The 22,777-nt window shown below is 47.7% G+C and overlaps 1 protein-coding gene across 1 annotated transcript; it reads left to right on the forward strand.

Moving 5' to 3' along the window:
• Nucleotides 1-88: 88 nt before the first annotated feature.
• On the forward strand, nucleotides 89-22,680 carry LOC133495156 (vinculin). The gene is made up of 21 exons (XM_061809442.1): nucleotides 89-460; nucleotides 10,223-10,293; nucleotides 11,952-12,102; nucleotides 12,180-12,288; nucleotides 12,419-12,541; nucleotides 12,622-12,782; nucleotides 15,342-15,432; nucleotides 15,506-15,653; nucleotides 15,791-15,944; nucleotides 16,022-16,197; nucleotides 16,423-16,613; nucleotides 17,479-17,678; nucleotides 17,937-18,065; nucleotides 18,168-18,317; nucleotides 18,393-18,501; nucleotides 19,297-19,599; nucleotides 19,709-19,836; nucleotides 20,054-20,239; nucleotides 20,311-20,514; nucleotides 20,581-20,685; nucleotides 20,930-22,680. Exons 1-21 carry the CDS (start codon nucleotides 293-295, stop codon nucleotides 21,074-21,076), a joined length of 3,204 nt encoding a protein of 1,067 aa, XP_061665426.1. The 5' UTR covers nucleotides 89-292; the 3' UTR covers nucleotides 21,077-22,680.
• Nucleotides 22,681-22,777: the final 97 nt, after the last annotated feature.

Below are 22,777 nucleotides of genomic sequence, written 5' to 3' on the forward strand. Positions count from 1 at the left end.
AGCGACACTCGCCTCGGCCAATGGCAGGCGCGGACGGCCCGCCCTCGCGCTTTGCCATTGGACGGTGGGCGCGACCTCGGGAGGTGACGTCACGCTGAGTCGAGAGAGTCGAGGGAGGTTGATGGTTCCGACGCCGACCGTCCGAGTTTGCGGGAGCGGAAAAAAAGTCACTCAGGAAGCGGGCGTCTGACTAGGAGAAGCGGCCTTCTCCGGTGCTTGGAACTCTGACTTTCCACCCGTTTTTGTTTTTTTGTTTGTTTTTTTTATTTCCTCCAAATACTTTTTTGTCACCATGCCGGTGTTTCACACGAAGACGATCGAAAGTATCCTCGAGCCGGTGGCTCAGCAGATCTCCCATCTGGTGATCATGCACGAGGAGGGCGAGGTGGACGGCAAGGCGATCCCGGACTTGACGGCGCCGGTGGCGGCCGTGCAGGCGGCGGTGAGCAACCTGGTCCGGGTGAGTGAACCGCGGGCGCGAGGGCGACCTGTGGCTCCGGCTCGGAACTTTCCGCGATCAAACTGCCATCAAAGCTGTGCAAATGCGACTCAAAGTTAACCTCGCGCGGGGCCCGACGCCCTTTTCCCCTTGAGAATGTCCCCTCCCGCCGACCGTAGCCTCACCTAGGCACGACTGGGCGCCACAGCTACATATCATGCAAATATGTATTGAACTGTACATCAGTCAGTGTGTCCAGCTGGCTCTAATTTATTCACATCTGAAGCTTCATTTAAACAAGTACAATTAAAAATGTTTTTAAACACCCCCCCCCCCCAGAAGGACCATTGGGCCCGCCCTGACCCTCCAGCATGATGGAAAATCAAAGATGTATTTTAGCATGTTATCAACAGAAAAAGTGCGCTGAAGTCATTCATGCTTTCCGACTGAAAAATAACTTTGTGAAAAAAAAAAAATCCCCAAAAGCGAGGCTTCTTCTTACCGCTGTGATTCTGGATTTTTTTTTTTGTTGATTTTGTTTTTGTTTGTCTTGTGGGTTGTTGTTAGTGAATTGGTTCATTTAGTGTTTAATATTTTGGCTTTCTATTCAAAGACCTGAATATGTTAAAAAAAATCAGTACAGTACGCTGATTATTTGAAAAAATTAAATAGGGCCTGGTAATGTGCCATGCGGCACCCCTTTCCCAATTGGCTTTTTTTTTCTGTAGTAAAAAAAACAATTCAAGTAGAATGTTGTCATTTTGATGACAAAATGTTTTTCCTGATACCAAACAAACCTCGAAACAGTTTTTAATCTTAATTCATGAGAATTTGTGAACTAGGTCAGGCAAGGGAAGGCTTCTTCTTACCGCTGTGACTGGATTTTTTTGTTGATTTTTTTTTTTTTTTTGTCTTGTGGGTTATTGTTAATGAAGTGGTTCATTTAGTGTTTAATATTTTGGCTTTCTATTAAAAGATCTGAATATGTTCAAACAAAAATAATTAGCACAGTACGCTGATTATTTGAAAAATTTAATTGGGCCTGGTAATGTGCCCTGCGGCACCCCTCCCCCGATTGGCTGTGTTTTTTTTTTTTTTTTTTTCTTCTGTATTCAAATAAAATCCTCATTAAAACGTCACCTCTTGTCAGTTCCCGCCCTCAGAAGAAGACACTTTGAGTTTATTTTCATAAAAGTCTGCGGTTCGCATGAATTCTCCGATCAGCTGTGCCGCGTACGACTTGGAGCTTGACAAGAATACACCCTGGTTTTCGTCAAAGCCGCATCAGGAAACAGTTGGCCATGTAAACCAGAAAAGACACAAGAGGAAATAAATGTGCGCCGTCAATACTCTCAACGATATTACAGTAGTTCCTGTGCGTGGTCAGTTTCTCTGTGGCGGCGGCGGCGGCGACTTTCTGGATATTTGAACTTTTTGTTTTTCTGGCAGATATTTGATCTGTTGCTTTTGCGTAGAATTTTAGGGCTGCTGAGTACTTTTTCTTTTGTTCCCCGAGTCCCAACCCGGCGTGATAAATAGACAACATGCTGAAGTGTACTTGTTACTGAAACTGAGCAGTTTACAAATTTTTTGGACGGACTGAGTCGAATCACGTCGCCTCCAGAATTGTCCCAATCGCGAGTCGTTATGGAACTTGTTGTTGTGTTGTTTATTGCCTCCTTTAGACAGCACGCTCGTTGAATCGCCTCCAAAATAGTGCCGTGAATGGAAACCAACAAAAATAAAAAATGTGCAAACGATGAATCAGGAATTGGCAGAGGGTTGATTGTAATTAATTGAAAAATATGACTTTCGTCACTGGCAAAAAATGATTCAATCCGCTGCTGTACAGTCCAAGATTATGGTGACCACATTTTTTTTTTTTTTTTTTTTTTTAGATAAATGAGCCTGGAACTCTTTCCAGTTGTTATGGCAACCCTATAACATTGACATGATGATGTCATATCAGTTCCAAGGCGGTGATCCATCTTGTTTGCGCGTTCATGACTCAGACAAAGTTCAGAGGAAAAAAAGGCCATCTCGCTCCCGATTGGGCGACGGTGTGGACGCTCCCAGAATTTCGCCGATGCCGCGTTCCGCCGCCCTCGACCCGTCGTGACCTCGCGAGCTGTCAAGTAGACCGGGAGTCCGTGATCCGCTCCTCCGAAAAGAACCGGAACTGCAGACTTGGCCGACTTATTAGGCCGCTTGTCGGCGTTGCGTCGAAAACCGCATGTTGTGCAAACGCTTCCTGGGAGTGAATTTGCCTCAACAAAAGGCGCCACAATGCCAACCGGGCAAATTTCAGAAACTGAATTTTCATATTTGGCGGAGTGCAAGAAGGCCCTCTGAAGTTGCAACTTGTTTGCTGTAAGAATATGTGTGCTGTACTGCGTTTTTTATTTATGGCCGCAGTGTTTTTCATGCAAATATTGGGTGACTGGCACGTTGGATCAGCTGATAAAGGCTTGGCCTCACACTTCTGAAGTCCCGGGTTCAATCCCGGACCCGCATGTGTGGAGTTTGCATGTTCTCTTTGTGCCTGCGTGGGTTTCCTCCGGGCACTCCGATTTCCTCCCACATCCTGAAAACATGCGACATTCATCGGACACCCTAAAATTGCCCCGTCGGTGTGATTGGTCAAGTGATCGTCTCGACGTGCCCTGCGATTGGCCGGCGACCAGTTCAGGGTGTACCCCGCCCGCCTCCTGCCCGTTGACAGCTGGGATAGGTTCCAGCACTCCCCGTGACCCTGGTGAGGATAAGCGGCTAAGAAACTGGATCGATGGATTTCCACCGCTGCCAGCCGGGTTTCCGTCCCGGTTTCCGGAGTTCTTGTGGTCACCTCGGCAACATTTTCCTTTTTTTTTTTTTTCTTCCATTCCGATGGAAGCGACGAACCGGACGCCGACGGGAGATGAATGGCGGGAATGTGAGGAATTCCCAGCTCGCCCCCGGGGGGGGGGGGGGGGGGTGCTTGGAGGTGACCCTAAGCCTTCAACCAGCCACCTAAAATGAAATTCCGATAAGTCCGGCGGTGCGTTAGCTCGCTGTTCAGGCGAGACTTTTTCAGACTGTATTGGCAGATTTGGATCAATCGCGCATCGTGAAAACTGCAAACCGCCACAATATCACTTCCAAGATCTGGACAAAATATGTTGTTTTCATACATTTTTTGTTTTCTTTTTTAAAAATGCAAACATAATGAGCTTGTTCCGCTTGCCGAGGGAGCTAATCTACGATCCAAGATTTCAGCGATGTTTCCTCTTTCTCCCTTTTTCAGAGCGCCGGCTTGATTTGGTCTCCCTCGAGATTCGGGACTCGTGTGTGTGTGTGTGTGTGTGTGCATCTGTTGTGTCCTAAAGTCTCCCAGAGAACTGTTAAAAAGCAAATTGAGTTCTGCAGAAAAGTCTGCTAAAGTTGGCACCGCGGCGTTTTATTGGGACTGCACGCTTCTGATGTTGTAACGGCGCCGCGCACGACAACGGCACGGTCGTAATTATCCGCTCGCGGGCCGCGTTTAAACAATCCTCCAGCCGGCTGCAATGTGCTCGGCCGGGCTCGGTTTTGGCCGTAAATGACACGGCAACAACGGCGTCGCTAAAAAAAAAGAAAAGGGAGCGGCGCTATTTCGAAGCCACTTTTATCCGTGCGGCCGTTCTTTTGACTTCAGATGGCCATTTGAGCCCTCTTGCGCTGTCGTTTTTTTTTTTTTTTTTTTTTTTTACAGTTTCTTTTTCTAGACTTTTGGATGAAGACAGGCACGCCGGGGACACGGGCTTCCTTTGAGTGTCGGCTTCCTGTTTGTGTTGCGCCGATCGCAAGGCTCGCATCCGACCGCTTCGGGCCCGAACAGCGCCGCTAAATTGCGCCTTCACTCAGGATTGTGGGCTCAAAATGACGTGTGACAGGAAACAATAACTTTGGGGAATCCAGCAAGATCAGAAAAGCCATGTTTTTGTTTTTTTTTACCTTTCTCATTTAACTTTTCTACGGAGCCCCTAAAGGGACATTGGAAAAAAAAAACTAACTTCTTTCTCATTGTAATGAGAAATTTTCTCATTGTAACGAGTAACTAGTGACTTGCATCCGTGCATGTACAAAAGACCTTTATTAATTTCAGTTTGCATTTCTACGCAACAATGACAATGCAGGAGTTAGTTGGGTTCTAGTTTCATCCGGGACTTTATTATGAAGACATTGCTGCTTTACTAGCAAGTCGTCACCGTTATGTGTCTGAGAGACATTTAAAAATAATTTTAAAGTCCTTAATGTCAATCGTTTCAGCCTAGCAAGCGGAAAGGAAGCCTATACTGCTACATTCGTGTGATTAAAAAAAGTTTAGTTATACTCGACTTATCTTCTTTGAGTTGATCGATAAAGGAAAAAGGAAAGAGAGCAAGTCCTCTTCCGTTGCCTTTCTCCCAGCTGACATGCGGAAGGCAAGTTGTCGTTTACAGCGATGTGAATGCAAGAAGCTACGGAGCAGGAATGCTACCGCTAGCTAGCAGGTAAATAAGCTTCGACCCATAGGTAGACATTTCTCTACACTTACTCATTACATTGAGAAATTTACTCATTACATTGAGAAATTTACTCATTACAATGAATAACTTACTCATTATAATGAGAAACATTGTTTTTTTTTTTGTTTTTTTTTTCAGTGTCCCTTCATGGGCTCCGTACTTTTCTGTCGTTTGTGGCAATTTGAAAATTGCAATAGCATGCCAAAAATCTGCTGTGGGGAGGCCAGCACCAATCGTCGCAGTGCGCGAAAATGACCCAGACGTAAGAAAATGGAGGCTTACGTTGCTCCTGCAACTTTGCATCTTTGCGCCTTCACAAATCCCTCCGGCGGCAAATCCTGAGGAGCAGCTCGTTTAAGGATTTAATTTAAGTGGTTCTCACAACATATACATTGATCGAAAAATAGCTGTTGACGTGTTCTCTATTCTCCCGGGTCCGATTAGACCCCGGACGGGTCAGCTCCGGCCCGGAGATAGCTCTGAAATTGCATCGCTCAATAGATATGTCATTATAATTTTGTTTCCCGCACGTCGGTGCAGATTTGCACCTGCCTTTCTGTCACCGCATTTAACGAGGCAAAAATAAGCCATCGTAATTTGTCTCGGCTTTGAATATCCGCTTGCACGCGTCATGAAGTCATTTTGTCCCTTTGTTTCCTCTTCCGGACGGAAAATGTAGCACGTGGTTAGTTTTGTCGCACTTGTTTGAAGCGCACAGTGGCAAAGGCTTCCTTCCTCCTTCCTCCTTCCTTCAGTCGACAACAGGTCGGACAAGTCTCGGGACGCTTCCAATCTCGCCGGTTCACACCCGAGCATAAAGTTGCCGGAGCGGTTTTTTTTTTTTTTTTTTTTTTTTGTATCCCCAGACAGGTCGTGCTTGGGCGACTTTGGCGTGGAAGGAACCCTTCCAGAATCCTCTGAAGAACGCCCAAAACCTCCCACAGAATGTCTCCCCAGAAGAGTAACCACGTACCACTGTGTTTTCTGCCACGTTCGCTACTTGTAGGCGATTCATCTATGTTAATGAATACTGTGGCTTTATCAAGATGATTATTCCAAAAATATACATATGTATTGAGAAAAGACCGAGTGAGCTGGACAGGAAGACCCCAGCAGTTCGAATGAATTTCTAGCGTTTGTTTATTCAGGACCGTCTTTATATACAAATTATGACAATTTCCGAGGAGGGCGCACTCCCGTTCACGTGATCGGTCAAGTAGATGCAAAAAAAATATAGATACTATATTTCAGATATATGTGTGGCTGTTGATGCGAGGTAATTTTGAGAGGGGGTGTTTCCAAACTTTTTCTGCCTTACAAGAAATGTCCACAAATGGGGGTAAAAAAAAAAACAACAACAACAAAACTTTTCAAATCCAGAAAGCAAATTCCGGAAGAGGAAAAATGACAAGAAAAATGAATTTAAATTGGAACTTGGTAGCGCTTATGTTCAGTATGTCTGTGAAGCAAAACATTTATTTCTTTGATTGTCTGCCGAACTCTTTGAAATCGTGGCAATCAGGACAAATTAAGCAAATGCCAGAGCAGAACGACAGTTTTTGGGGACGAATCGTTGTCATTTGCATTTCTCGATCAAGGGAATTGATTCAAGATGAACGACCGGAGGAGGTCGCACGCGCAACGCGTCACCGGTCCTCAATCTCATTTAGCGTCTGGAGCGGAAAGCTCGAGGCAACGGCGCGGGTGAAGCGGCCGCTCGCTCTCTTTCGGAACAGACCGGCTTTGTTGACGCCGGGTCGCCGGCGGGGGAATGAAAGGTCGCTCGGACGGACGGACGGACGGACGCAGGGGGCCTCTCGCATGCCGACGAGCTGCAGCGCAATGCGCCGTCTGAAGATGGTGGCAGCAACAGCGGCAGTAGTAGTACTAGTGCTAGTACTAGTAGTAGTAGTAGTAGTAGTTGTGATGGTATTCGATCTCGTTGTACTGGCACTTACTCAAGATCCTTGATATTTAGTTTGAGGTCCTTGTACTAGTACTCTTTTTGTTGTTGTAGTGCCAGCATTGGTATTCGTTGTGCAAGTTTTAGTAATAGTTGTTATTGTAGTAATAGTACACGTGTTTGTGGTGATATAGTCGTGGTAGTAGTCACAGTGGCGTTTTATTAGTAGTGGTGATGTTGGAAGTAGCAGTTGTGTAGTAGTTTTCATAGTAGAGACGGGGGAAGTATTAGTCATCATGGTTGTAGTTGTATTTGAAGTAGTGGCTGGTGGTGATCCTAGTAGATGTACTACCAATGGTGATGGTAGTCCAGTCCCGGTCAGCCTCCTTCCCGGCGTGGACGAATCCTCATAGGCGGAACCAGTGAGTTGAGTAGCTGTCAGATCGCCTTTGAGCAAACAAGACTCGTTGGTGAATGATGATGGATGCGCCCCTCAAGGTCGGCGCCTTCATCGTCTGTCACGATGCATTCGCGCGCTCCCGGAAGCGGCGAGTCACGAGGCGAAGGCCGCTGCTCACAAATCGAACGGGCCAGCCAGACCTGCCGTACCAGAGACCAGAGACCAGAGAGCGAGTCTCAACGGGCTGGACGTGTTGTGTTACTTGAGCCGAACAAGCGATGCAGCTCAGTCCTGGTTCGGAATTTGCAATTTCATGTCTCTGCAGACTTATTTCTTTCCCTTGTTTCTCGTATGCTCGCTAACACTATTCATGTTGTCCACCACATGCGGTCGTTTAATTGTGGACGCGCTAGAGGCAAGGTGGATGTTACTGGTCATTCGCTGATTATTCTTAATAAATAAATCTAAGTGGAATGCCACCGTGAGTTCCTGACCCGTGTTTGGAACTGGTAGACCTCAACGCGCAATCAACCGATCAACAATCCGAGTGTAATGCGCTGCATCTCCCTCTCGGCCTCGCAGCTGTGAAAGTTTTGGACGCGCAGAGGGCTTTCCCCTCGGTTGGCTCCCACGACCCAACGCTGAGCCGGGGGTGCTGACAGCTGCCGGGTCTTCCTGACTTGGCCGTCTGCGTTTCCTCATCAATTTAACGCTGCGCCACGTACGAGTCTCCGATCGTTGGGGGCAAGTACGGAGTGAGGGGAAGTCCATAAAACGCAAAAGTTGAATTGTTGTGTTGGGCTGATCTGACTGGCTCACTCACGATAGAGGAGAAAGACCTGGCTCTGGCCTGCCCCCAAAGTCCAAAGTGGTCCAAAAAGTCCCAGAATGTTATGCTTAGATGTTAGGTCAAAAAGTTTTGACGTCTAAATAAAGACTCCCAAACATCAGAAATTGCTTGACGACAATAGCCGTGCCAGCGTTGTGTTTTCCATTCATCAATTTTCTTTTGAATTTGGCCTCATTAGGCTCGGAGGTGTGCTGGAACTCGCTAACTTTGCGCTTAAGGCAGAGTTCACGCGACAGTGCTCACCATCCAATCGCTATTCATCTCACGAGGGAAATCAAACTTCGTAAAGTTTTTATCTGGAGCCGTTTCCCAACTGTAATTGAAACAAGGCAAAGGGGCCGGTCTTGGACGCCGCTTTGTAACCGGACCTCCTTGTCGCTTCCATTTAGTTGTTTACTTGTCTGGACTTGACTTCTGAGAATAAAAATTACTGCGTTGCCTTAACGATCCGGTGCAAAGTCAAATTTAGCACGCGCGCTAATGTGTTATCGCGCTTCTTAATACCCTTGGACATTTTGTGTGTTTGGATTGTCTGCGCATCTGGAAGGACTTATGGGATTTTCTTCACATTTGGAACTAACGCCCACTCGGAATTGGAAGATTAGATTTTTGGCCGGGATACAAACCAGTTCTGGGCCTCGTAGTCCTGTAAGCGTCTTAAGATAAATATTAGTTGAAGACGTTTGGGACAGTAGCACTGGAGTGGGGTTACTTTCAGTGGCTGATCAGAAGCGTGGGCGTGCCCAAACGCTTTTTGTGTTACTTCCTCCCTCCTCGGTTTTGCTAACTCGCCCTAGATAGCTTTGCCCTTACCTCGGAGGCTAAACCCAATGTAGAAGAAAAGGAAATGAGTGCAAACAGAGTGAGGTTCTTTTGGAGGGCAAAGTTGGCAAGGCCAAGCGTTTGCAACCTTGCTAGCTTGTTGGTATCGATTTGGTATTTGCCAAAATGAAAGCTACTTGACGTTCATATTTGGAGAAAGAATGTCTGAAACTTTTGTTCCCTGCTGTTTCCTACTGGACTGACTCTCATTTAGCGAGTTTAGCAGTTGAAGCTTTACATTTCTACTTTTCATGTCTGCGCATGCCCCCCCCCCCCACCCCCCATTGTTGTGGCCTCCCTGTCGGGGAGAGATGCAGTCATACCCCCCTCATTCCCCGCATGAATGTGTGTAATTGCTCACCCGTGGCAGCTTTATATGGGTGAGTTGCATCCCCCCAACGGTGCTGAGGTCACTGTGGACGTGGTGGGGGGGTGGGGGGGGGGTATGGGGAATGAGTCATTTTGTCGTTCAGCTGTTTTACACGTTGTGACGACCGAGGCCCGGTGACAAGCGCACCCTCCCGTCGCACTTCCCCGGGAACTTTGCCGTCAAAATAATAGCTTTGGAGGTTGTTGTGGAAACGGGAGTTCTGCTCCGAGGTTGTTCCTGGATCTGCTTTCAATTATTGTGTCTCATGTGGAATATACGGATACCGCTTTTTGAAATCTTGAGCAAATTTTACGATTTGAAAGAACCCCACACAGTTGGTTAAAAATAGATGTTGGACTAACTGCTTGTACAGTGTGCAGCGTACTGGGGATGTAGTCCCCCAGCCCAAAACAGATGTCTGCCGACAGATCATCCGGGCTGCACGGGAATACGACGTTGACCAACGACCGTAAAAACTGTACAGGTTTCAAATTTACGTCGTTGAGCCCGACATATTTTCGAGAAGGAAAAGTCCCTCTTCACACAGCCCACATCACGGCATAATCGCTCTGGATAATCTTTGACGGACATTCGACAACCGGGCCTTCGGTAACCTTGATCGTAAAGCCGGGCCAAAAAAAGTTTCCCTTTTCAAATTCCACAAAATATGATCATCATCTGATGATCGGGCCTTTGCTGCTTTGATATGTGGAATTCGAAGTTGCTTAAATTTGCCGCAGTTATTCATAATTTGTGCACTTCTTGACCAGCTTGCTTCGACCCCTTTGGTTTCCCGACACTTTATATGACATATCCCAAATGACTTCCTTCGTTGGTACATTGTAAGAAACACTTCACAACTTCTCGAGTAGGTTTTGCAGTCTTTTTTTCGACCCGTCTCGTGTCTTCCAGGTGGGGAAGGAGACTGTGCAAACCACCGACGACCAGATCATGAAAAGGGACATGCCGCCGGCGTTTATCAAGTAAGTCGTCCCCTCCGTCGCTCGGATGCCAGTTTCGGACATGGCCTCTGTGTCTTGGCCTGCTGGAGGATAAATAACGGTATGCCCAAGTCCGCAGATTCCCGGAGCGGTGCCTTGACTCACGAGGGCCCCAACTTATAGGCATTTTCAATGTACCAGCCGTTGTTTGGTACGACGGTGAACTGTAAGGAAACAAACTCAACAAAACATTTGTGACGCTGAATCACTCAAAACGTGTTAGCCAGTTAATAGGCGGCCAACTAAACACCGTTCGATAGGTCGTGGGGCAACTGAAGTCGCAGATGCTACAGTGGAAAGAATTCCTGACGTTCAAGTTCAACGGGGAAAAACGTATTTCAAATACGAGAGTCACGGAAGATATTAAACGTTGTCCTGCGAGGTCCCACCCACCGCATCTTGTTTCTTAATTCATCGTAAACGAGGCTTTGTTTGTTTTGGGAAGATCATTTTAACCATTAAGGAGTGCTCAGCTGCCGCCTGTTGCGTGTCACCGAGGGCGAGAGCACAGCCGAGGGACGTGTCTTAGGACGACCACCACCCCCCTCGCCACAAGGTCAGAGATGAAATGCATTGGCAGGCACAGGTTGTCCCTCTCGACACATTTGGCGCCTCCGAGTCACATCGTCACCCCGTCGTCATCCATCAGCGCATGTGTCGGAATGCGTGGGCGCCCGCTAAATATAGTCCCTGTACGGGGGGCGGGGGGGGGAGGCACTTAATGGCCGCTTGTCGCTGTGAAGGACATGTCGGCTCTCGAGACGCGTACCGGTCGCCCGGTCGGTCTGGAACTTTTTCCAAGTCACGCGCCGCCTCCAAAGAATACCTGTCTCGCGAGAAACGTTTCGAAAGCAAACCGTTGAGATTTGAAAGAAAAGTTTTTGTGCGTTAAAGTTGAATATCATTGAATGTTTCCAGAGTTTTGTCCTTCAATGGCTTTTGGTTTTAACCCTCTGGCTTCCACGACAAATAGTCAAACTGCAATCCTTCCTCGAGGACGTATGCCACCTGCGTTTTAGCAAAGCTGCAAAACAAAGAATGAAAGACAGCCGAGGAGCCAAAGATCAACACGGTTTCCCACAGTGGTGGCTTCCTGCTTCTTTCACAGGAAGTACTGACGCCCGGCGCACTCATGACCCAAATGACTGCTGGGGTCCAACTGAAACCGGACTTTTAAAACGCCGACGAGGATGCACACTATTGACGCTTAACATAACGTGACGTAAATATTGTACTTAGCGGTTCCCCCCAGTAATCAAAAACTTGGTGAATTTGCAAAGGGAGAACATTTGGGGTAAAGCAGGGGTTTGCAAAGTGTGGCACATGTGCCACTGCCGGTACATGGACTCCCTTACCTGGGTAGAGGTCAGCTTCCTGTGACCTCCCCCGCCCCCACTTGCTGTCGTGAGTGACATACTCACCAAGTCCAAAGAAAGCACTGACGCCTTTCCTCAAATGGCGAACTGGGTAATTGATAGCCGCCAGGCGGCAACAAGAAAGTGACTTCCGCTCACTTGAGCTGAACCTCCCGACATCATTGGCACCGACACGTCACACACTTACTCGTGGTGACATGGGTCGTTTTTGCTAGCCGGAATTGCACGACGTCACCGAGTTGACTCCGTGTCCTCCTTCTACAGAGTTGAGAATGCTTGCACTAAGCTGGTCAAGGCCGCCTCCATGCTAAAAGCCGACCCGTACTCCGTTCCCGCCCGGGACTACCTCATCGACGGCTCACGGGGGATCCTCTCCGGGACCTCGGACCTGCTCCTCACCTTTGACGAGGCCGAGGTACCTCAAAGCATCCGCATACCCCGATGGCCCGATCATTGGATGCTGTTATAAGCCCTTTCACGTCTTCAACACAGGTCCGCAAAATAATCCGGGTGTGCAAAGGGATTCTGGAGTACCTGACCGTGGCGGAAGTGGTGGAGTCCATGGCAGACCTGATCACGTACACGAAGAACCTAGGACCAGGTAAAGGTGGCAGACGGACACAAACTCTGGAGCTGACCAGATTGCAAAGATTCTGGCATCTAGCAGTTTCTGTTCAAAAACTGACACGGTTGGGTAGTCTGATCCTTTGCGCCTCTCTCTCCTTTTCCAGGAATGACCAAAATGGCCAAGATGATCGACGAGCGGCAGCAGGAACTGACTCACCAGGAGCATCGCGTCATGCTCGTCAACTCCATGAACACGGTCAAAGAACTGCTGCCCATTCTCATCTCAGGTAGTAACGACGCACCGGCGGACCTGGGCGCAGTCGCGCTGGGCCGTCCTGCGCCCAGGTCTGATTCCGTCGCTCTCCAGGTATCAAAATCTTCGTGACCACCAAGACGTCGGGCAGCCAGGGCGTGGAGGAGGCCCTGAAGAACCGCAACTTCACCTTCGAGAAGATGAGCGCCGAGATCGTGGAGATCATCCGAGTGCTGCAGCTCACGTCCTGGGACGAGGACGCCTGGGCCAACAAGGTGCGTTTGGGTTTTTTTTTTTTTTTTAGGGTGGTCCCGATGAATTAAAAAAAAAAAAAAAAAAAAAAACTGGATCTGTATGTGTCAGTTAAAGAATATTTTAGTGTGTGATTCTTGGACACGCCTCTTTCACGTCTGTTCCCAAATGTCTCCTCGCTGTTATCATGATTTTATGCGATCGTTTTGAATTTTTTTTTTACGTGAGCTATAAATTTGTTCACGTTTATCTCACATCTTATTTCCTCATTGAAACGAGTCGAAATGCCACAAATCCGTTCCATTTTGCCAAGAACGCATGCGGGAAACGAGAGCCGCAGTCGCAAATGCAGTTTGCAGCTGCTTATTTTGACCCGACAGATGAGAAAAATGGCAGAAAAATATTCAGAGCGCACTCGCGCAGAAGCTGCTGTCGGCCTCTGCTCACAGCCAAACTCTCACACGAGGACTTGATGACATCCCACGCCATCCCACTAGGCTCCGCCTCCTAAACGCAGACACAGCAATAGGGACAATATTTTCGAGACATTTTATGCCTACAATGTTGTTGTTTTTTTGCATTCAAAGCATTTTTAGTGTGTTAAAGTATGTTTTTACTACGTTGAAATGCGCATGTGGGAGGGGCAAAACCACATCATGTCATAGTTTTTTTTTCCACATGGTGTTTTTTCACCCATCGTGTTGTCTTGAAAAATTTTCGGGTTCACTTTAGATGCTGCAGGGGTCGCGTTTGAAGCGATCAAGTCATTTAATTCCAGCATGCGATCTGTCTCTTTCCAAGCTTCTTGTTCTTAATCCACTTTTCTCTCATTTTGTGTGTTTTTTTTGTTTGTTTTTGTTTTTTTCCCCCCCGAGTTTCGGGATCAATGTTTTTATTTATGTGCTTCTTCCTTTTTTGTTTCTTTTGACTGTTCCTTTCTCCTTTTTTCCACCCCGTTCTGTAGAAGGTAAGCGTCACCTTCTCTCTCTGTCACCGGTTGTGCATGTCTCTGCCATGTTTGTTTGTTTATTATAATGATATTGTGGTGTGTGTGTCTGCTTTTTTGTGATGCCATCGTTTTCCAGTGTGCGTCTCGCATTACAGATGCTAATAAAGCGGCGCGGATTGAAGGACGGTGAACGACGCGAATTTGCTGTTTGTTGACCGTTTTTGATTTTTCCAGTCCTTCGCAGCTTTCCGTGCATGTAACCGTCTGCGGCAGAGGTGAGGGACTCGAGTCAGACTTAATTCGGTAATTTTGGACTTGATGGTGTTACTTGTAGCGTTAAGTACTTGCTGAGGTGGTCCTCGGGTTTAAAAAAAAAAAATAAATTGAGGATACTGGGTGCAGAGTGCGAACAAAATGCATTTTGTGAACTTGTGATTGAGTGAAGTATGAATTTGCTTCGTAACCCAAGTTATGACTTGACTCAAGTTGCCAAGAAAATGTATTACCCTCATTTGATTTTTGGCTTTGGACATGAAGCTCGAATTTTGAGAGCGGAGACTTACCAAAGAGTTCCTCCCACCTCTGGTCTGTGGTAGATCCCTTTTAGTTCCATTCCTGTCATCTCAGAAGCGATGATTCTTTGTGGACCAGTCAAAGGACAACGCGGTACTGGACAGTGGGGCAGTTTCCGGCGGAATTTTCGAGAACCGGCGTAGTCGTCCACCCTGCGTGCGGTTTGCGCTTTGTTTGACCCGCCGTCACTGTCGAACACATTCTAGCATCCGCCGGTAAATACAAATGAAAAGTCGACGTTTGGGTTCCGTAACACGACACGCTCGTTGTTGCGGAGGCGGCATGCCCTCGTGTGTACTTGGACTTTCCTTACCCGAATGAACCGTGTGGAGGTTTAACATGGGGACGTCTGAAAAGCTCATTCGCTCCGATTTATCATTGGAAGGAGGAGTGTGAAGCTGACAGAGCACGTGTTAAACTCATCCCCGCCGGATGGAGCCTCGGACCTTTTCACCGCCACGGCACGCGTACTTCCGGGTGGCTCCTTTCTGTCAACAAACCTTCCTCTGTCATTCGGAAAAATCGCGGTGAATCAAGTCAATTCCTTGGAAGCGAGACAGAATGCCGGCCTGCAAAAAAAAATCCATAGATCCAAAGATCGAAATTCAGACGTAGTTAACGTGAACGTTGAGGGACTGCCTTATGGACTTCTCAGGCGCATCGGCTTGATGGGACGTCGAACTGAACAATAGTGAGCGAGCAAGCTAACTACTAAGACAACCCAAACTGTGAGGAGAAGGTCCGTTTGGTCCCCAGTCTCTCCCTTTAAAAGTGTTTTCTCCACCCCAATCCTCCCTGTTCAACTGTTTCCGGCTTCTGATTTGTGGCGGCGCAAACACAACGAGTCCTCATTTTCAGTCGAGGGCCACCTTAGCCGCACACGTTCTGCCACCCGGAAGTACCGTTAGCACCTTTTATTTCCAAAAAGTCTGAAAAGGTCTGAGATTAACACTAAAGCCTGGCGTTCTTCGGGTTCGTGCCAAGAGTGGGGTGGTGTGTGGTTATTGCTAACATCTTTTATTCTTTTTTTATTTTATTTTTTTTTTGTCTAATCCTAAAGGACACGGAGGCCATGAAACGCGCTCTTGGACTCATCGACTCCAAGATGGCTCAGGCTAAGAACTGGCTGCGCGATCCCAACGCTCCACCAGGTAGCAACCGCCTTAAGAACACCCGGTGCCAGTGTCGCCGACGCGTCCGCTGACGCCGGTCTCGTGCCGGCAGGTGACGCCGGCGAGCAGGCCGTCCGGCAGATCCTGGACGAAGCCGGGAAAGTCGGGGAATTGTGTGCGGGGCGAGAGCGCCGGGATATCCTGGCCACCGCGAAGACTCTGGGACAGATGACGGACCAGGTGTCGGAGATGCGGGCCAGGTAACTTAGCTCAGGCGTGGGACGGCAAAAATCAAAATTCTCGCTCGCAGTCGTGGGGAAAATGTTCACTATCAGGTAAAAAAAATCAAATGCATGCACAACACTTCATTGCATCCGCGTGTTCCACCCCCACCCAGAGGTCAGGGCGCATCCCCGGCCGCCATGCAGAAGGCCCAGCACGTCTCCCAGGGTCTGGACGTCCTGACCGGCAAGGTGGGAAACGCCGCCCGCAAGCTGGAGGCCATGACCAACTCCAAGCAGGCCATCGCCAAGAGGATGGACGCCGCCCAGGCCAGTTGCCGTGCCCTTGCAAGGGACACTATTTGGATGACGAGACCACCGTTTCACAATTTATTTTTCGTCTGCAGAACTGGCTGGCCGACCCCAACGGCCCCCCGGAGGGGGAGGACAACATCGAGGCTCTCCTCGCGGAGGCCAAGAAGATCGCAGACATGTGCGAGGACCCCAAGGAACGGGACGACATCTTGCGCTCCATCGGGGAGATCGCCACCATGACCGCCAAGCTGTCGGATCTCAGGAGGCAGTAAGAACGTCCGCCGGTCGTTTGCCATCTTGTTTGGTAACTGCGGCATCACGAGTTGTCTTCTTTTTTGGAAAGCGTAAGATCGATAGTTTGTTTCGGTTGTGGTTGTCCAGATGGGTTTAGGTGGCAATGGCAGAAGGCTGACCGGCTGCTAGATTTGACGTTGAACTGCAACGACGTCTTTCGTTTGTTTATCCTCAATCCGCATCGCGATCCGTCCCGCAGGGGAAAAGGCGACACCCCTGAGGCCAGAGCCTTCTCCAAACAGATTGCCACAGCCCTGCAGAATCTGCAGTCCAAGACCAACAAAGCCGTGGCCAACAGCAGGCCCGCCAAGGCCGACGTCCACCTGGAAGGAAAGATCGAGCAGGCCCAGCGTTGGATCGACAACCCCACCGTGGATGACAACGGCGTGGGTCCGTGCCCCTCCTCTTTCTTCCTCCCGTCGCCATTTTAACTCCCCAAATACGGTGAACGGTCGCTGTCAGTGAATATCTGACATTGTGGGAGCCTCCTCTTACGCTCGTTAGTGAGCTAACGCTAGCTGGATATGACAGTCAAAGTTCAAGTTTGCTTTTAGGCGTAGACGCTCGACCTGCATATAAATATGCTTTGAAATGCAGCGTTAGCAATTAAGGAAAGCAAGTAGTATTATTTTCCTTTTTTTTTTTTTTTTTTTTTAGCTAGGAAAATGTTTTCAAGGTTAAAAATCTATTTTACAAGAGTCTCCCGGTCATGTGGGTTTTAAAGTTAAAAAATGAACCTGCACCATTTGCCCCTTGTGATTACGTAAAAATGCCACAAGATGGCAGCAAAGCAGTTCGACTGGAGAATATCGTAAATTAGCGGCGTCATGCGCCTAGCACGTTCACAAGCCTGAGCCCGTTTTACATAAATGATTGTATTCAGTCGTTAAATATTCAACGAAAGTGAGCCACCTGCACCTGAGGCTCATCAGTCGTATTGGCTAGCAAACTAGCCTAAAAAAACACGCTAGCAAAAACTCAAAAAACCTCACAGACACAAATATGTTCGCTATCACTTTACGCAAATGGTGTTGAGTCCTTAAACTCGGCATTTATGCACAAGAAGAAATGTTAAACCTGACAGTAACTACAAGGTTCCATCAGATGGCGCTAAAGTAAAGATTTTTCGCATTCACGATCACAAAAACTGAATAGATGCTTGCCCCCCCCCCCCCCAAAAAAAAAAAAACCCCACCAATATGCAAACTGTGTGAATGCCAGAGCTCAGCGTTGACGCTTCTCCCCGCGTCCTCAGGTCAAGCGGCCATCCGCGGGCTGGTGGCGGAGGGCCGCAGGCTGGCCAACGCCCTGCCCGGCCCCTACAGGCAGGAGCTGCTGGGCAAATGCGAGCAGGTGGAGCAGCTCATGGGCCAGCTGGCCGACCTGGCGGCCCGCGGCGAGGGCGACTCCCCTCAGGCGCGCGCCATCGCCCACCAGCTCCAGGAGGCCCTGAAGGTAAATCCGTGTAATACCCCCCCCCCCATAAAAAGTCATTGACTGTCAAACATCCACCCTCTGGTGGTCATTTAAGGAATTACAAGTCAATTTCTGTGAGGGTGGATCCTGGCGTTTTCGGATCCGACATTTATGCAATCCAACGAGAACGTTGCAAAAAAACATCTTCAGCAAAAAAATATGCGGAGTCCCGAAATATTTGGAAATGTGAAAAGCAAAGCTGCTGACTCATGCTAACATCTGCACGCGCCTTGCCAGGACCTGAAAGGGAAAATGCAATCGGCCATGACTCAGGAAGTTTCCGACATCTTCAGCGACACCACCACGCCCATCAAGCTGCTGGCAGTGGCCGCCACCGCACCGCTGGACACGCCCAACAGGGACGAGGTCAGCGATCGGGCCGAAGAGCCCTCTTCGCCGGGGGTGGTGGGGGTTTGCGATTTGCCAGTTGACGGCACGACGCCCGGATGAAATTTGGATGACGTTTAGGTTTTCGACGAGCGCGCCGCCAACTTCGAGAACCACGCCAACAGACTGGGCGCCACGGCGGAGAAGGCGGCCGCCGTGGGCACGGCCAACAAGAGCACGGTGGAGGGCATCCAGGCTGCCGTCAAGTCCACCAGGGACTTAACGCCGCAGGTGCGCCGCCTCCTTTTGCCTCTCGCCGGCCTTTTTCCCCGCACTTCCAAATTCACCGCTGGAATCTCCTTCCAGGTGGTTTCCGCTGCCAGGATCCTGCTGAGGAACCCCGGCAACCAGGCCGCGTACGAACATTTTGAGACCATGAAGAACCAGTGGATTGACAACGTGGAGAAGATGACGGGTACTCGAATATTACGACAAATGTGCGCCGGCGGACAAAGCCAGTGCTTACAAAAAAAAAAATAATAATCATTTTGCAAAATATACATTTGAAAAGTATGAATAAATGATTCATATTTGAAAATGCCAAAATACAACAGTGCAAAAAAATACCACAAATTATTTTGGGGGAAAAAATATGAATTATAAGACCAGAAATATTTGCATATTTAATTAAAAAATTTTATTAGGGGGGGGGAGAATTGTAATAGTAAAGATTACCAGTTATTGAACAGCAAATACAAAAGAATTAGACAAATTGCAAAAATATCAGGAAGAAACACAAATTATTTGAAAATACCAAAATATTACAATGAAATACAAGTCAGGAACAAATATTAGTACCCAAATATTATATAGAAAAATTACATGAAATAAAATACATAAAGAATAGAAAGTAATGGATAACTTGAGCACAAATATGTAAAGGAAAAGTCACAAAAATGAGTAAAAATAAAACATATAAAACAAATCATCGTAAAAATAATCTGTGAAGGAAATGCAAAAAAACATTAAAACTTAAAATGTAATATACTTAAATGTAGTTCAAAAATAATTCAAATTGATCGACAAAAATAGAAGCAAATTGAAAAAAATGTAAAAATTCTATACAACAATACATTGAGCAATGGATGCAAAAGTATCTGGAAAAATATTACAAACAAACAAAAGCTAGAAATGCCAAAATATTGGCTTAATATGAAGCCATCGAGGGCAGAGAAAGGCAACTTTGGGTCAGCTTCCGGCTTCCGTTCAGGTCTGGTGGACGAGGCCATCGACACCAAGTCCCTCCTGGACGCGTCGGAGGAAGCCATCAAGAAGGACTTGGACAAATGCCGCGTGGCCATGGACAAGCAGCAGCCGCAGATGCTGGTCGCCGGCGCCACCAGCATCGCCCGGCGGGCCAACCGCATCCTCCTGGTGGCCAAGCGCGAGGTGGAGAACTCGGAGGACCCCAAATTCCGCGAGGCGGTCAAGGAGGCGTCCGACCAGCTCAGTCAGACCATCTCGCCAATGGTCGTGGACGCCAAAGCGGTGGCCGGGAACATCCGGGATCCCAGTACGTCACGCTTCCTCCAGCACGTCTGACGTTTTTACGATAACAACAACAACAACAACAAAAATAATAAATAATAATAATAATAATAATCACAATATTCTGCCTCCAGATCTGAGGAAGGGCTTTCTGGACTCGGGCTATAAGATTCTCGACGCGGTCGCGAAGGTCAGGGAAGCGTTCCAACCTCAGGAGCCCGACTTCCCGCCGCCGCCGCCTCCCGATTTGGAACAACTTCACGTAAGTCAGCCCATCAAAAGAAAAGTACGTGTGACGGTTTTGCATTTTGCATTTTCACAAAACTATCGATCTCCTTAGCTTAGTTTGAAAGTCCGCCTGCCCGCCCGCCCGCCCGCCCGCCCTCTTTTCACAAGCAGTCGTCCGGGCTAGCGCTTAGAATTCATATTTGAATTGCTCCAACGCACTCACGGCCCAGGGATGCGGGTCTCGCCCGCAGCTTAACGAAGAGCCGGCCCCGCCCAAGCCCCCTCTCCCCGAGGGCGAGGTGCCGCCGCCCAGGCCCCCGCCCCCCGAGGAGAAGGACGAGGAGTTCCCCGAGCAGAAGGCCGGAGACGTGGTCAACGAGCCCATGATGGTGGCCGCCAGGCAGCTCCACGACGAGGCCCGCAAGTGGTCCAGCAAGGTCCCTAACCCTTGTGAGAAAAATGCACGCAAAGGAGGAAAAGAAATACCGACAACCATTTCACGTCGCAGGGTAACGACATCATCGGCGCCGCCAAGCGGATGGCGCTGCTCATGGCCGAGATGTCGCGACTGGTGCGCGGCGGCAGCGGGAACAAGCGCGCCCTCATCCAGTGCGCCAAAGACATCGCCAAGGCCTCCGACGAAGTCACGCGGCTGGCCAAGGAGGTGGCCAAGCAGTGCACCGACAAGCGCATCCGGACCAACCTGCTCCAGGTGCGACGCCGACCCGACTGATCGGCCGTCGTCGCGCTCGCTAACTTTGTCCCACCCCGGCCGCAGGTGTGCGAACGCATTCCCACCATCAGCACGCAGCTGAAGATCCTGTCCACCGTCAAGGCCACCATGTTGGGTCGGACCAACATCAGCGAAGAGGAGTCGGAACAGGTGAAGTTTCTGCGTAATCGTTTCTTCAAATCTCGCTGTTGATGCTCTATTTAATTATCGTTCATACTTCAACATGATTAGTGATATGGCATTTCTGCCGTGGAGACTGTTGGAACACGAAATTATCGTCCTATGACGTTGTTTTTTTTTTTTTTTTTAACGTATCTTAACATATCCCACTCTATCATATCTTAATGCGTCATATTTTGGGTACCATATCATAACGCGTCGTCCATTGTAACAGGCTACCGAGATGCTCGTGCACAACGCTCAGAACCTGATGCAGTCCGTCAAGGAGACGGTGCGGGAGGCCGAGGCGGCGTCCATCAAAATCCGCACGGACGCCGGCTTCACCCTGCACTGGGTCCGCAAGACCCCCTGGTACCAGTGAGCGCCGAAGGGTCCGGGAACCCGCCCGCGTGGACACTAAATGGGCAGGAAAAAGCCTCGCCGGGGCTTCCGTTCTGACTCTGAACGTGTGTACAAATGTGTTGACAAATACCGGGAATATATATTTGGATTAGAAGCTGCATTTCTTATAACATCGATTTACATATTGACAGTACATCGTCATCCTGATTGTATCCGATGAACAATATTTTTCAATTTGCAGATGTTCAACTTACAAGTGTTGCTTTGCCGCCATCTAGTGGCATTGAAGTGCCGGGGGAACTATGTTGAAGTGAGAACTTCTAATAGAAAAAAAAAGTTGGGCTTCACTGCCATTTAGTGGCCTCTATAGGCAATCATAAACTTTTTTTTTTTTTTTTTTTTTTTTTAAAGGGATGGGGTGTCAAAAATGGATTTACAGTTAAACTGACACAAAATACAAACATTTTCCATTTAAACACCAAACTGTTTTAGATATAAAGTCTGCTAGCTTAACGCTAACATAAACTTTGGTTCTTTTTTTTTTTTTTCCCTTCACACCGCAAATTTCCTCAGCTCAAGACCGTTCTTCAGACGTTTCCGTTGCGGAGAGATTAAAATGCCGGCGCTTACGGAACTTGCAAAAACAATCCCGACCGCCAATGTGCCTTTGCAACACGCTTTGCGGCGGACACATTTTTAGAATGGTTCGTATCATTTGCACACGCGCACGCGCGCGCGCAGACAAATATAAAGCCACACTTGACCCGCTATGCAAACGCCGTGCCGAGTGTCCAAATCACGCAACGTGGTGACGACGGGGCCATGATATCATTCACGGTTATTATTTCTCCCCCCCCCCATTTTGTAATAAAGCATTTTATAGCACTTAAGAGATGTTTGCTCATCTGTTGCCTATCAATCTGAAAATCCACCCAAAATATTCAACTACATGGATGAATGCATGAATTTATTTAGTTTGCGAAAAAGATTTGTTATACATGTTCTCGAGGAGAAAAAATGCTCATTTTTTAGCGTAAAATCAAAAAAAAATTTCTTTTAAGAGTTTTGTTTGCCCCCCAAAAAGTTGTAATTATTAGTCACAAATTTCCACATTTGTCAGAAGAAAATAAGAGAGAAAAAAAATCAAACATTTCCGTATTTTCCCCCTCAAATAGAGGAATACTATTTTGGGAATTGTACTGTATTTCTATATTTTTTTTTCCCAAGTGGGTTTTTTTAGTTAATGTTTTCTAAAAGTATTTTTTTATTTTTCATGGGAAAAGAAAAAGTAAATTTATTTTTTTTTGTGTGAAGAAGGCACGTGTTCATATCAGTACTATTTTAATGGGGTATTACGGGAAGGAAATTGCATTTATTTCCAAGTTTTTTTTAAAGTTGTTTTTGCAATAGAAAATGTCCAGTTTTACAGAAAAAAATGTGCAAAAAGATGAGTAAGTTGTTTTTTTTTCTCAGATATTTGATTCCTGAGAAAACTTTTTTTCCCAGAAAACAAATCAAGTACCTTTTGATTTTTTTTTTCTTTTTCCAAGAAAACTGTTGCGTGACACCAAAGATTTGTGACAAAATGTTAAATTTCTTTACAAAAACAAAAACTTCTTGAGGACAAAACGCTGTGCTGTTCGTTTTTTTTTTTAGCTACTCCATGGTAAGGAGTTTTTTTTTCTTATTTCCTCTCTATTTTAATTTGTCTATGATTTTT

Source organism: Syngnathoides biaculeatus, chromosome 22 (genome assembly GCF_019802595.1).
Source record: "Syngnathoides biaculeatus isolate LvHL_M chromosome 22, ASM1980259v1, whole genome shotgun sequence".
Taxonomy (NCBI): Eukaryota; Metazoa; Chordata; class Actinopteri; order Syngnathiformes; family Syngnathidae; genus Syngnathoides; species Syngnathoides biaculeatus.

What these genes read in the sequence shown, in the direction of transcription:
- LOC133495156 (XM_061809442.1), top strand. Translation starts at nt 293, where the DNA reads ATGCCGGTGTTTCACACGAAGACGATCGAAAGTATCCTCGAGCCGGTG. An exon ending in AGGACGCCTGGGCCAACAAG is followed by an intron (nt 12,783 to 15,341) that starts GTGCGTTTGGGT and finishes CTAATCCTAAAG; the next exon opens with GACACGGAGGCCATGAAACG. An exon ending in ACACGCCCAACAGGGACGAG is followed by an intron (nt 18,066 to 18,167) that starts GTCAGCGATCGG and finishes GATGACGTTTAG; the next exon opens with GTTTTCGACGAGCGCGCCGC.